The 15,398-nt window shown below is 37.1% G+C and overlaps 2 protein-coding genes across 2 annotated transcripts; both read left to right on the top strand.

The window, feature by feature from the left end:
• The first annotated feature begins 466 nt into the window (after positions 1 to 466).
• Positions 467 to 1,416, top strand: LOC141406843 (uncharacterized). Its single transcript, XM_073992954.1, has 4 exons — positions 467 to 615; positions 681 to 757; positions 814 to 943; positions 1,014 to 1,416. Exons 1-4 carry the CDS (start codon positions 489 to 491, stop codon positions 1,172 to 1,174), a joined length of 495 nt encoding a protein of 164 aa, XP_073849055.1. The 5' UTR covers positions 467 to 488; the 3' UTR covers positions 1,175 to 1,416.
• A 12,058-nt stretch (positions 1,417 to 13,474) lies between these two features.
• On the top strand, positions 13,475 to 14,149 carry LOC141386690 (uncharacterized). The gene is made up of 4 exons (XM_073955610.1): positions 13,475 to 13,602; positions 13,670 to 13,746; positions 13,834 to 13,963; positions 14,034 to 14,149. Exons 1-4 carry the CDS (start codon positions 13,476 to 13,478, stop codon positions 14,147 to 14,149), a joined length of 450 nt encoding a protein of 149 aa, XP_073811711.1. The 5' UTR covers position 13,475.
• The last annotated feature ends 1,249 nt before the right edge of the window (positions 14,150 to 15,398 follow it).

Below are 15,398 nucleotides of genomic sequence, written 5' to 3'. Positions count from 1 at the left end.
GGAATGACAAATTTAATTATACCCTCCATATTATGTTGGAGGGTATAAAAAGGAAACATATGTTTGGATGGGGACTATGTCAAAACTTGCACCTATGTTGAAAATTGTTATGACTACATTAATGTTTATCCAGATCTGTATATTGTACAGAAATAGTTTGGTCGCACCTTCCCATATTAGCAAAACCACTGTGCCATGATTGAGTAACATTTTTAAATCGAACATTTTAATGGGTCTCTATTTTTGTCACTTTCCTTCCAATTCTCTAGAAAAGGTGATTTTTGGATTAAATTTGGACTCACAGAATGTGAAAGGTATGTTGTGATCGATCTGACCTAATTTTAAAACTGTTACATACTAACTTATTTTTACACTCCTAAATGCCTCATTATATTTTCTTGTGGTTACTTCTATAATAGCCAAGAAAACGAAGCTGATTTCATTGTTTCCATCAGAGCTCATTCATAGTCATATGTCAGTCGATCGCCATGGATCATCGAAGATTTGGCTTTGTCATTGGCATTATAAATGTTCTTTATTACATATTAATTACAATATATTTTCTCGTGATAATTATTAAAACTGAAATTCAACATGAGGAAAACATTAGCCTTGGTAAGAATGTCTAATTTTGTTAATATTTGCATTGAAATAAAATCTCTATGTTTTTCTCTCTATAGCTCTGTATATTATGGCCTGTGTTTCCAGTTTGATTATGATCGCATTATCGATTCTCATGATAGTGGGCATTTCTAAAGTAAGTTACAGAAATTCTGAGAAATAGTATTGTTATTCATTTCTCTTGTGTTTCAGTTACGGCACTATTATATTGCTCCTTGGTTAATATTTACTGCTTTTGGCTTGATTACGGGATCTATTCTTATGTCAGTTATGGGTTATATCATTCCAATATGGGAACTAATTAATAGTGTTACTCTGATTGGTAAGTATGGACAAGATGTTTTAATATGAACCATTAAAAATTAATCGACATTCTTTAATTCTTTTTCCAGCAACTACATCGCTCAGTTGTTATTCTATTTATCTACTCTGGAGGGATATCAAAAATGGTATTTATAGCAATGATTCAAGAACTCCAGAGCAAGCACAACCTCCACCATATGTGCATAGTTGCAATTTCGATAATTTCGTAATTACAGAGGAAGTTTTTTAAATCATAACTATAAAACAAGAATTAACATTATCTCAGTTATAACCCTACCAATATTCAGTTGTGAGTTTGTATTAAACCAAGAAAACGTCTAGTTCGGTTAAAAATTTTAGCTGAAATTCTCAAAATACCGAAAAAATGTTGAAAATTTTTGGCATAGAGGTTTTGTGACCACTGGAACAAATGTAGCTAAACTCATCAAAACTCTAAAAATCTGGGTCTATATCAAAACATCGAGAATGTTGAGATTTTTTCGTGTGGATGTGTGTGCTATACCAATACACAGAAAAAAATATTTCAAGAATTTTTTTTTCGTTCGTGATGTAGTTTTTTCATACTGTACAGTAGTGTTATAACTTTTTTGCAATTTTTGCAAATATCAAAAAGACCACCGCATAGCCGTGTAGAGCATGAAAAACGACTATGAAGAAGTAAAAAAGTGTCAGTCGGCTTTGCCGACAGAGGTATACCCTCAGCCAATGTGAATTGAAACTTTCATCTACGGACAGATAGAATGTATTAAGCATCTTTTCAGAATTTTGTGGACCTTTTTTAACATTTGAACTTGCCGACAAAAATGTGGATTAGGAATTAACACAAATGTTGAACTTTTGTGGAGGTGGTACCCTTAGGGAGGACCGATATGGGCCATTTTAGGAGTTAAACTAAATTTTGACAAAATATTTGGAGACCCAAAGTTTGGACCAAATTGGTTGCCCCATTCAAGTGATATCGTCCTATCATTTTAGTGACATTTTTTAAATATTGGGGAGAAGTACCGGAAGTTGGGGACCGGTATTGCCCCATGAAACTAAGTTTTAATAAAATATGACGAAGACCAAATGTTGCACCAAATCGGTAGAACAGTTCGAGAGCCACATGTGGTGACATAGGGCTTTTTACACCTTTCGGGATGTTTTCCCAAGAAATATGGACCTGCTCCTAAAAAAACTTTTGCCGTCGTAATGGAGGTAGCGAATGCAAATCGCTTCAACAAAAATCCAAGTGATTCGAGAGCAGGTCTTAAAGTGAACTTATCTGAAATTGTGTGTGAGAGGTACCATAAGGAGTAGGCAAATATAGTCCATATTCGAACCTGATCTATATCTGGTAGATATATTAGGATGTGCAAAGTACGGATTACATCGGTCACTCCCTTCAAAATTTATCGTGCGCACAATTTTTCCGAACATTTTTGAACTTTTGTGGGGGAGGTACCTGAAGGAGTGGACCGATATGGCTTATCTTCGAAGTTAAAATATGTTTGGACAAAATATTACGAAGGTCAAATTTTGGACCGAATTGGCCGAATCCGTTGGAGATTTATCTTGCGCTCCAACCACTACACACGGTGTCATAGGATTTTTGCACCTTTCAGGCTACTTTCTCAGGAAGTATGGACTTGCCCCTTATGAAACTTGTACCGTCGTATTGAGGACAGCGAATACAAGTTGCTACAACAAAAATCAAAGCGATTCGAGACCAGGTCCTAAAATGAACTTTTCCGAAATTTTGTGTGGGAGGTACCCAAAGGAGTGGACCGATTGAGTCCATATTGGAACCTCATCTAAGTTTGGTAGAAATTACACGAAGTGCAAAGTATGGACCAAATCGGTTATTCCCTACAAGAGTTATCGTGCGCACAAGTTTTGCGACAATTTTTGAACATTTGTGTGGGAGGTACCTGAAGGAGTGGACCTATATGGCCCATCTTCGAACTTAAATCGAATCTGGACAAAATATTTCGATATCCAAAATTTGAATCGAATCGATTGATCCGTTCCAGAGTTATCGTGCGCACCAGCCAGCCAGACAGACGGACAGACGGACGGACATTGCTAGATCTACTCAAAATTGTCTGAAACGGATATCGTATAAACATTCTTGGGGTCTAAAACCATTATTTCGATGAGGTACATTTTTGGTCGTATCAAAGTGTAAATACCCTCTTTAGCCTAAAGGCTGAGGGTATAAACATGAATGAAAATTCGTTAGATTTTCAATTTGAATGTTTCCATTTCATTCCACTAAATGCATAATTTCTCGCAGAAAATAGAATTCTTGCAAAAATGTTTGGGGTCGCTGGTAATTCTTTGAAAAAAAATAGAAGCTGTTTCAATCGTTTGCTTTTGAAAACAAACAAGTAAGAACGGCGTTAAGTTCGGCCGGGCCGAACTCGTTATACCCTCCACCACGATTTGTATTGTAAAATGGAACAATTTCCCTTCGTGTATGAAGAAGACAAAATTTCAAATTTAAGTAATTTCCGTAAAAAATGTGGCTAATTTTCACAATAACCACATTCGGGAGGTACCGCTCTATGGAGGCTTTAAATATAGTACCGACAAATTTCTGGGGTAAAGTTTTATACCCCCAACGAAGACTAAGTACCAAATTTCAGCCATTTCGGTGGACACAAACTTTAAAATACCGAAAATCGGGTGGTACCGTTCTATGGGGTCTATATGAAGGCGTGGACCTTAACCGACAAATTTCGGGGGGAAAGTTCCATACCCCCAACCAAGACTAAGTACCAAATTTTAGCAATTTCGGTGGATTATTGTGACCACAACCTTCAAAATACCGAAAATCGGGAGGTACCGTTCTATGGGGGCTATGTGAAGGCGTGGACCTATACCAACAAATTTAAAGTGGAAATTTTTATACACCCAACGATGACTAAATACCAAATTTCAGCTATTTTGGTGGGAAAATGAAGCTAAAACCTCAAAAATACCGAAAATCGGGAGGTACTGTTCTATGGGGGCTATATCAAAACGTGGACCGATATATCCCATTTTCAATACCAACCATCCTCGAAGTAATAAAAACTTCTGTGCCAAATTTCGACGCTCTATCTTAAAAATTGCGAGCTGTATCTTGATTTCAACAGTCAGACGGACGGACGGACATGGTTAGATCGACTTAGAATTTTATGCTGATCAATAGTATATGCATATACTTTGTAGGGTCTCCGACGAATATTTCGATGTGTTACAAACGGAATGACAAATTTATTTATACCTTCCATATGGCGGATGGTATAAAGCACATGTTTATTAGGGCATTATTCTTTTCAAGTTTAACAAAATACCACACATATTAACAAATATTGTACCGCTTCTATAAGCGGTGTTTTAGTGTGCGGCATGTCGTTCGGACCTGGAGGAGGATACATGTCAATGATATGAAGGAGTCTTAATGGGAAATAGTTTTTTTTCTGATGAATAAATTTGTTCTTCAAAAAATATATATCCCTAATATATATCGAACATAGAAATAAATATATAAAATGTCGTATGGAATTTGACACTAACATTACAGCCCAGTTCAGTCAGCTGGGTATTGCTGCTACCTTTTCTTGTTCTACCATGGTTCTTGATTTAGTTTTTTCATACTGTACAGGTACCTCACATAAGATACATGATAGTTTCTTATAACCATTCAAAAGCCACAATTTTTTCAAAAATATGTAAGATTTTCAAGAGATGCACAATCATGTTTCTGTTTGTCCCAACATTCCCTTTATTTACTCTCATATTTCCTCTCTTGTTTGGTAAATGCTCTCAACTTTGCTCTATTTTTCTTTTGTATGGTCTCATCGTTTCACTATCACATTGAAAATGTGTCAACAAACCACAACACAATTCCTATCATCGTCTCACCATAGCATTGAGACTACATATACCAGGTGTTCGGGTAACTAGGGAATAACTAGTAATTTTGCTGGTTACTGGTAAACACCCCTAGTTACCATCCAATCTACTCGCAATGTTCTAGACTGGTGAATTTAACATGGGAATGTCAATTCGATAGTCGTGTGAAGGCAACTGTCTCTTCATTGCATTACACTAACCACTCAATTCGATAGTCTTCGGAAAGCACTTGTACCTTCAATGCATTACCAGTAACCATTCAATTCGGTAGTTAGAAATTATAGCCAAAATTACTAGTAAGTTGAAGTCAGATAAATGGGTAAATGCATATATGTATGTATGCATTAGCCACACTTTATTTTATTGCATGGTGTGCAAAAATGTTACAAGTGACAATATAATCTTGTATACTTGTGGATATGACAGGTCCATATTGAACCTTGATACTGGAACTAGAGCGATACTACTTGATACAGCGACTTATGTTTATTTGGTCTTTGGAATGTTTTTCTCGTGTATCCTTCAGATCATTCAAAAGTTCCTGGAATAAAATGTATAAGTTTAATGAAATGACGCGATAATGTATTCCGTCAAGATAGATATCAATACTTACCACAGATATATTACACATATTCTTCTTAAATTGTTCATCCTTTCTTTAATTTAGCTCGTAACACGTTCTTTTTGGCAACTTAATTTTTGCACAACAAACGCATCAAAATGCGTTTTTTAATTATGAATAAACAATATGACAGAACATTTTTTATATTTTGTTTAAAAAAAGAAATAATGTTGAAAAGAGATGACACGAGAGAAACATTGTCGATTACACTATCCACCGGTAGTCCATAAAATAGTCAATATATTACACACCGCATTACCTGTAACTACCCAGCAAAATTTGAAGGAAGGCGTTCTATGCGATGACGTGATTTAATGGCATATTTTGCATTGGTTCAAAGCAAGTCGTGAAAGATCCGATCTTTTCATTAGCATTTAAGCCCATGCAACAAAAGTCGTGAAAGATCCGATCTTTTCATCAGCATTTAAATCATTTGTACAGATCACTATAAACAAACAAGTCGATTTGTACATCCCTACATGTAGCGACATCAAAACAAAAGAGTATACATTTCCAAAATTGTTGTTATAAAATTACAAATTAAATGTAGGTTCACGAACTAGAAATTCTTAAAGGAGTGCTGTTGGAGACCATGTCGAAATCTGAACTGGTGATGAGAAGATAATAGAAAAGCTTTTGTAAGATGAAACAAAATCAGTGGCTGAGAGTGGACGAAGTAAACTCTGTTGCGGTGCAGCGGCGGTGATTAAATTGAAATTTTGGGTGTAAACTTTATGCTGATACATTAGTTCTAGTTATTTCATGAATTATTTTGAAATAATAAAGAGTTTGGTTTGTCATGAAAATCATATTTCAATACAGAATTTTCCATTTTCCAAACAAGACATGAAAATATCATGCCAAAGGGTTGGTGAAAATTACATGTCAAAGCATTGGTCAAAATGACATGCTTAGGATCCGACAATGAATGTCATCTTATGGTGTTCACGCTCATATAAAATTCATGAGTGAAAATGCTAAAAAGATGGCAAGCCAGATTACTTGCACCCATGATTCAATAGCATCCTTGGCATCGAACATTTTGCTGGGTAGTGAATTGACATGATAGGCAGGAAAGCCCATAAATCTGCAACCATGTCGAGAAATGCGTACGAAGCTTTTAATGATGGCTATGTGGTAAATATACTTAAACATTATGAAGTCTCCTGTATCTTCACATGACAGTAACGGAGTGTGGATAAATGGCTTTTATAGGTTTTGGGATATGAGAACAATATCTTCCACCTTCATTGACAAGATATTAAAGACCCTAGTCTGGAGAAATAGGGCTAATACCAAAAGTTTACGTAACATATGGACAGGGATTTAACGCATTCGGCTATAATTATGAATAACATGTTGCTATATTTGACTCCTATGTATATCGAATCAATGGAAGGCATCACATTAAATAGTTCCCCAGGGAGAATGGCGCAACAACTGATTACTAACATAACCCAATCGTGTAACGCTTCGATGAAAAAAACAAAGCGAGGTGCAAATAAATCCCCAGTGTATTGGTGGAACCACGAAATAGCTGAACTATGCAAAGACTGTATCCGAGCCAGCCGACGATTCATACGAACTCGTAATAGAGCAGATAATGATTTACATCACCAGACCCACAAAGAGAAGAAGAAGGAGCTTAAAGCTGCAATACGCCGTAGCAAACGCAATTGTTTCATGCGCATCTGCGATGAGATTGAAAATCAACCCTACGGACTAGCTTATAAACTAGGGACCAAAAAGCTGAAAATCTTCAAAAACAGCGTACCCACAGAAGCTGCAACGTTGAAAAATATAATAAACCATCTTTTTCCACGCCAAGAGGTAATGGCAGAAATGCAATTCGACTTCAGGAAGAATAGATAAAGGGTGGAGGCTATAAAAACGGTCGTTGACATTGCAGGAACCGCAATAGATGGCAGGAGTTGGAAGAAGGGTACAAAAGAATACTGTGTAATCATAACCCTGGATGTTAAAAATGCTTTCAATAGAGCAAACTGGGAAAACATCGTGAATGCCCTTATTCAACTTAACATCCCACCTTACCTAGTAGCTATAATTAAAGACTACTTTCGACAAAGAGTCTTAATATCCCAGCAAAATGTTCGATGCCAAAGATGCTATTCAAGAATGGGTGCAAGTGAAATGGAATGTCATTTTTTCAGCATCTTCACTCATTCTTTTTCAAGAGCGTGACCCCCAAAAGATGCAATTCATTTTCAGATCCTAAGCATGTCATCTTTACTAACTCGATGGAATGGCATCTTCAACAATTCTTTGGAATGGCATCTATACCAATCCTTTGGCATGCCATCTTAACCAATTCCCAAGAATAGCATTTTCACTAATCTTTGGCATGTCATTTTCACCAACCCTTTGGCATGTAATTTTCACGTCTTGTTCGGAATATGGAAAATGCTGTATTGAAAAATGATTTTAATTTTTTTATTTTATTAATTCAAAGGAATTAATGAAATAACTATAATTTATTTATCATCATAAAGTTTACATCTATATTTGCAGTTTGTTCTCGTTGTTGTAACAGTAGTTAATATGTTTGTATTCTCATTTTTCTGCTTAATCTGACTCTTGGTCTATCAGTCGTAAGAATTTCGCTATTTATATGGTTTGTAACCACAAAGCTGCAAACTTAAGTTTCTTGGCAGGATTGGTAGGGCAATTGAAAAGGAGAAGTGTGTCGTGGGGGCCTGTGCAGTATGCTGGGCAGATGTTTTCCGCCGTGTCATCAGTACTATAGGAATTTTGACGGCTGCACCATCCCGAGAGTATTGACCCAAAACTACTCTGGTTTGTCCTGACAGCTGGCGCTTCTCAGCTGCGATAGATGGTGGATGTTCTCCAAGGACCGCATTCACACGATAACTGTTTACTGCACCTGCGACTGCATTCGTGTGAATTCTACTTAAACCTGGTTGAAAGGCTTGTTGATCGAGGTTCTCTCTTGTAACGTTAGACTTCTCTTTCTAGATTATGAAGACCCCCTGGCTGCCTGGGCCTGTGGTCTGAATTCTGCTATCATCGACCATGACATTCAACACTATTGTTCCCAACTCGGCCGCCCAGGTAGTGAACAGAGAGGCCGCAGATTTATTGGCTGGTATTTGCATATTCCTCGCGTGGAAAAAATGGTAAGATCAGACAAAAAGGAGCTCAGTCTTTCACAAATATCGTCAGGGAAGGCACCTGACGCCAAGATAGTACAATCATTCGCATACATTACGATCTCAATGCCGTCTGCAGCGTTTGGAATTCAGAAGAGGTTTTCTTCAGTCTACGGGTCTTGGACTTCTTGATCCTAAATTCTACGTACTACTGTCATCCACACTTAAAATTTATTATCCAACGTTTCAAACTTGGGCAGTGCGTAGTCTGCTCGATGGCATCAAACAACGAGGGTGCTTGACAATATCAAAGGGCTTTGCTAAATCAAGTGTCACTATCACTGTTCTATCCCACAGCTTGCTCTGAGTGAGTCTTCCGCTAATATGGAGATGGCCTTCAGCGCAGTTGTTGTGCTGCTTATGGATCCTATGCTATTGATCGGCAACTGGAAAGTTATTTCTGATGGTGGAAGAACTAAAGCCACAAGGGTCCTTGCTACGGGCGACAAAATCGGCCTGTAAGATTCACCTTTGCTGGCATCCTTTTCGGGCTTCAGTAGCTGGCCTATTTTCCAGACTTCGGGAACGATGTGTTTGGCAAGCGACAGGTTGTAAATTTAAGTGAGAAACTTGACTTCCGGCTGTCCCAGCTGTGGCAGTCTAAACACCGCCGCTGCACCGCAACAGAGTTTACTTCGTCCACTCTCAGCCACTGATTTTGTTTCATCTTACAAAAGCTTTTCTATTATCTTCTCATCACCAGTTCAGATTTCGATATGGACTCCAACAGCACTCCTAATGAAAAGATCGTATCTTTCACGACTTCATTTGAACCAATGCAAAAGATCCAGTGAAATCATGGCTTCTCATGGAACCACTTCCATAAAATTTTGCTGGGATATGAATCAGACGAAGGAGTCAAGGAACAAAAAATCATAGGAGGAGTTCTATGGAACATTATGTATGATGGGGTTCTAAGATTAAAATTACCAAAAAAATTCAATATACTCGGTTTTGCGGACGATATAGCTTTGGCAATAGTAGCAAAGACTATAGGAGAGGCGAAAATAGTGTTAGAAGCCACCATCCACGTCGTTAAATCTTGGCTTAACTCAAGGGGATTGCAATTAGCAGAACACAAAACGGAAGCCATCCTAATAAAAAGCCGCAAAAATGTGGAGTACCTAGAACTCCAAATAGGCGACTGTGTGATAAGAACTGCAGAACGTTTAAAATATCTGGGAGTTATGATAGTTCGGAAGTTCCACAATCGTTAAGATAATTACCAGAAAAGATTTGATATTTTGTCTGCAAGTTCATATGCCCAAAGACCTCAAAAATACAAAATTTTTGTGTAAAAGAATTTTGGTTGTGTTGGCAGTATTCGATCGCCCCATAGATGGAATTTCAATTCACAGTGGCTGAGCGAACGTCTTTTTCGGTAAAGCCGACTGATGTTTTTTATATATATAAGAATTTTAAATCCAAAATATATTTATTTTCATAATCAGCGTGCAATTCTACATCGAAATACCTATGCATGTCCGTTCGTCTGTCCATCTGTGGAAATTACTCTAGCGTACGAACGGAAAGAAATAGGTGGATAAAATGTTGGTCAAATGTATTGTAGGTCGGTAGAACTTTGCGTATTGAAAAAAGACTATAAAGGGCCACGTTTTGGTAAAGCACCATAAAAAGTGACGAGTCCAGGCTTTGAGAAATTTTGATGGTATTAGTTAGTCCCATTTGACCACCAAATTGGTTGTAACTAGGCATTAAACCTTATAATTGGACAAGTTACGTATCGGCTTGAACATTCATTTGTCAAATATTGGTGGTTGCATCTCCGAAGCTAGGTACTTCTTTGGGGCCTAAAGACCCCACATCGCTCACTTTTTTATACCCTCAGTCTCATCATAAAGTGATGAGTTTCTACATAAGATTACATAAATTTTTTCATCCGTGCCACAGAAAATCTTTTTTGAGAAAAAATGTCAAAAAGTCATAACCGTATGTACACTTTGATACGACCAAAAAATGTGCCTCGATACGACCAAAGAAATGGTTTTATAACCCAAGTACGTTTTGACGAAATTTGTTTCTGTCTGGCTGGTTTGCACGAAAACTCTCGAACGATAATTCTTCGCACTATATCTCGTTGTAATATTTTGCTCAAACATAGTTTAAGTTCGAAGATGGGCTATATCGGTCCACTCCTTCGGGTACCTCCCTCATAAATGTTTAAAATTTTCTGTAAAATGTTGTGAGTGCAATCACAGTCCATACAGTCGGACAATAAGCCCAGCTGATTGTTATGTTTGCTGTCAAAAATATTATTGTGATTTAAAGTACAAAGAAACTTAAATCACAGTAATGTAAAATCTATTATGTTTGTTGTCAAAAGTTGTTAACAGAACTCTGAATGACCGACCTTGTGTAGGCCTTGGGTGCAATCGATGTGGCCCAAACATAGTTTCAGATATATATTGGGTTCGAATATGGACTATATCGGTTCACTTCTTCTTGTACCTCCCACACAAAATTTGAGAAAAGTGCAGTTCCATCTCGGATTGTTTTAATTATACCCTCAGAATTCATGCTAACGAGGGTATATACACTTTCATACAAGCAAAATGTGCCTCATCGAAATAGTGGTTTTAGACCCCAATTATGTTTGGACGAAATGTATTTCAGACAATTTGGAGTCGATTGAGCAATGTCCGTCCGTCTGTCTGTCTGGTTGGCTGGAGCGCACGATAACTCTCGAACGGATGAACCGATTCGGTTCAAACTTTGGCTTTGGTAATATTTTGCACAAACTTAGTTTAAGTTCGAAGATGGGCTATATCGGTCCACTCCTTCCGGTACCTCCCCTACAAAAGTTCGAAAATATTCGGAAAATTTGTGCGCACGATAACTCTTGAAGGAAGCAACCGATTTGTTCCATACTTTGCCCATCGTGAATTGTGTACCAGACTTAGATAAGGTTTCAATATGGACTCAATCGGTTCACTCCTTCGGGTACCTCCCACACAAAATTTCGGAAAAGTTCAGTTTAGGGTCATCTCTCGAATCGCTTTGATTTTTGTTTTAGCAACTTGTATTTACGGTACAATTTTCATCTGGGGCACGTCCATACTTCCTGAGAAAATAGCCTGAAAGCTGCAAAAAACCCCAATGACACCGTATGAGGTGGCGCAAGATAACTCTCGAACGGATCTGCCGATTCGATCCAAAACTTGGCCTTAGTAATATTTTGTCCATACATAGTTTGAGTTCGAAGATAAGCCATATCGTTCCACTCCTTCAGGTAGCTCCCCCACAAAAGTTCAAAAAGGTTCGAAAAAATTGTTTGTACGGTGACTCTTGAAGGGAGTGGCCGAATTGGTCCATACTTTACACATCCTAATATATCTACCAGATATAGATCAGGTTCAAATATGGACTATATTTGTCCATTCCATCCGGTACCTCCCACACAAAATTTCGGATAACTTCACTTTAAGACTTGCTCGCGAATCACTTTGATTTTTGTTGAAGCAACATGCATTCGCTGCCTCAATTACGATGCTAAAATTTGTTTCAGGGGTCAGTCCATACTTCTTGAGCAAACAGCCCGAAGGGTGTAAAAACCCCCTATGGCACCATATGTAGTGGCTGCAGATCCACTTCCATAATGGTCGATGTCGATCCATTTCTTTAAGTATCTCCTCCGCAAAACTTTTGATCTTTAATCCTATTCAACAGTTTGTCGGTTCATACATCCAAAATGTTTAAAACCCCCTAAATACATACGTTTTTTTTTGGGAAAAAATTGTTTCAATATACACAGGCTGAGGGTATATCTCTGTCAGCAAAGCTGACTGATACTTTTTTACTTGTTCTGCTTAAAATTCTCTTCAGATAAGTCAATAAAATAGAGAAATGTATAACCACAACCACACAATCGGGAGGTATCGTTCTATGGGGGCTATATGAAGGCCTGAACCCAAACCGACAAATTTTAAGGTGGAAAGTTGTATACCCACAAAGGAGACAAAATGCCAAATTTCAGTCATTTCGGTGTGGTATTGAGGCCACAACCTTCAAAATACCGAAAATCGGGAGGTACCATTCTATGGGGGCTATATGAAGACGTGGACCTGATCCGACAAATTTCAGGTGGAATGTTTTATACCCCCAAAGAAGACTAAATACCAATTTTCAGCCATTTCGGAGGGATATTGAGGGCACAACTACAAAATACCAGAAATCCGGAGGTTCCGTTCTATGGGGGCTATATGAAGACGTGGACCTGATCCGACAAATTTCAGGTGGAATGTTTTATACCCCCAAAGAAGACTAAATACCAATTTTCAGTCATTTCGGTGGGATATTGAGGCCACAAACTTCAAAATACCGAATATCGGTAGGTAAAGTTCTATGGGGGCTATATGAAGACGTGGACCTATGCGGACAGATTTCAGTTGTAAAGTTGCATACCCCTAACGAAGACTTAATATCAAATTTCAGCCATTTTGGTGGGATATTTAGACCACAAATCCTTGAATATATTTTTGCATATGCTCATTTTATGCAGATATGTAAAAATATGTCAACATATGCACGATATGCAAAATATGCAAAAATTTCTGGGCCTAATTCGTTTCATTTTGTAATAAAACGAGTTTCTGTCTAATCAGATTTTCTCTACGACCATCCTAACCATTTGCATAGGATTCCGCTGTCTAGTTATGACCTAATTTTAAAACGGTTACATACTAACTTATTTTTAATTTTTATACTCCTAAAAGCCCCATTACTTTTTCTTGCGGTTTAGCCTAAAAAAATCAACAGAACGAAGCTGCTTTGAGTTTTACCATCAGAGCTCATTCATAGTCACATGTCAGTCGTTCACTATGGATCATCGAAGATTTGGCTTTGTTGTTGGCATTATAAATGTTCTTTATTACATATTAATTGTGATATATTTTCTCGTGATAAATATTAAAACTGAAATTAAACATGAGGAAAACATTAGCCTTGGTAAGAATCATAAATTTTCTTAAATTATCATTGAAATAAAAACTCAATATTTTTTCTCTATCTATAGCTCTATGTATTACGGCCCGCATTTCCAACTTGTTTATGATCGCATTATCGATTCTCATGATAGTGGGTATTTCTAAAGTAAGTTTGAGAAATTTGAAGTTGGAATACATTCTTTCCTGACACAGAAGCAGTATACATAGTTATTTCATTTCTCTTGTGTTTCAGTTACGGCACTATTATATTGCTCCTTGGTTAATATTTACTGGTATTGGTTTGATTACGGGATCTATTTTTATGTCAATTATGGATTATATCATTCCAATATGGGAACTAAGTAATAGTGTTACCCTGGTTGGTAAGTATGGATAAGATGTTTTGTTATGAACCATTAAAAATTGATCGGCATTCTTTACCTCCTTTTCCAGCAACTACGTCGATCAGCTGTTATTCTATTTATCTACACTGTTGGGATATCAAACATGGTATTTATAGCAATGATTCAAGAACTCCAGAGCAAGCACAACCTCCATCATATGTGTAGAGTGCGATACATTGTAATTTCGACAATTTTGTAATTACAGACGAAGTTTTTTAAATCGTCAACTATAAAACAAGAATTAACATTATCTCAGTTATAATCCTACCAACATTCAGTTGTGAATTCGTATTAAAGCAAGAAAACGCCTAATTCGATTAAAAATTTTAGCTAAAATCTTCAAAATACCGAAAAAATGTTGACAATTTTTGGCGTAGAGGTTTTGTGACCACTGGGAATCTCAAATGTAAAATTACAGTTAGTTCGGACAACAAATGTAGCTAAACTCATCAAAACACTAAAAATCTGGACGTACCGTTATATGGGGTCTATATCAAAACATCGACCTATGTTGAGAATTTTTGGTGTAGAAGTTTTTATATGGAGGCTATACCAATACATGGAGAAGTTTTGTGACTGCAGGGAACTTCAAACGTCAAATTTCAAGTTGTTCGGTTAAAAGTTGCAGCTAAAACCATTAATGTACCGAAAATCGGGAGGTACTGTTATGTGGGGTCTATATCCAAACATGGACCTATGTTGAACATTTTTGGTTGAGAAGTTTTGTGACCATTGGGAATTTCAAAGGTTCAAGTTTCGGGACTGCAGGGATCTTCAAATGCAAAATAGGAGGTAGTTTGGTCAAAAAATTTAGCTTAGTCCTGAAAATACCGAAAATCGGGACGTACCGTTATAAGGGGACAATTTTTAGTGGAGACGACAATGACAATTTACAGCTTTTTAGGTTAAATGTTGTAGCTAAAATCCTCAAAAGACCCAAACTCGTTAGGCTATACAACAAATGGGTGTCACTTTTGCTAGCACCATAAAACAACAAAACTCGATATATGATATTATTTTCTTCATAATTATCTGATGGTCAATCCAACCACAATCTGCTTAACTTTCTCATTTTGACATATGAAGTGTCAAAAACTAGGGACCTTGCCTGATGCACGCACAACGCTGAGCAAAGAGTTTGTAAATTTTGTTTAATTTTCATTTAAATGATGGTATAAAAGTAGTAAAAACAGCATTCAAAACAAAGGATGAAATAGTACGAGTATTTGTTGACGGTATTAATGACTACAATTTATTTGTGAATGACGATATGAAAATGTGTAGAAAGAAGAATCAGCAAGTAAAAAAGCATCAGTCGGCTTTGCCGACAGAGATATACCCTCAGCCTGTGCAAATTGAAACACTTTTTTTCACAAAAAAACAAATGTATTTAGGGGCTTTCAACATTTTGGTT

Source organism: Musca autumnalis, unplaced genomic scaffold (genome assembly GCF_047663935.1).
Source record: "Musca autumnalis isolate F117 unplaced genomic scaffold, ASM4766393v1 scaffold_5, whole genome shotgun sequence".
NCBI classification, from domain to species: domain Eukaryota; kingdom Metazoa; phylum Arthropoda; class Insecta; order Diptera; family Muscidae; genus Musca; species Musca autumnalis.
This window is presented reverse-complemented; position numbering and strand designations above follow the sequence as displayed.

Coding starts and splice junctions, on each gene's coding strand:
- LOC141406843 (XM_073992954.1), top strand. CDS start 489: ATGGATCATCGAAGATTTGGCTTTGTCATTGGCATTATAAATGTTCTT. Junction 758..813: donor TGATAGTGGGCATTTCTAAA/GTAAGTTACAGA, acceptor CTTGTGTTTCAG/TTACGGCACTATTATATTGC. Junction 944..1,013: donor TAATAGTGTTACTCTGATTG/GTAAGTATGGAC, acceptor TTCTTTTTCCAG/CAACTACATCGCTCAGTTGT.
- LOC141386690 (XM_073955610.1), top strand. CDS start 13,476: ATGGATCATCGAAGATTTGGCTTTGTTGTTGGCATTATAAATGTTCTT. Junction 13,603..13,669: donor TGAGGAAAACATTAGCCTTG/GTAAGAATCATA, acceptor CTCTATCTATAG/CTCTATGTATTACGGCCCGC. Junction 13,747..13,833: donor TGATAGTGGGTATTTCTAAA/GTAAGTTTGAGA, acceptor CTTGTGTTTCAG/TTACGGCACTATTATATTGC.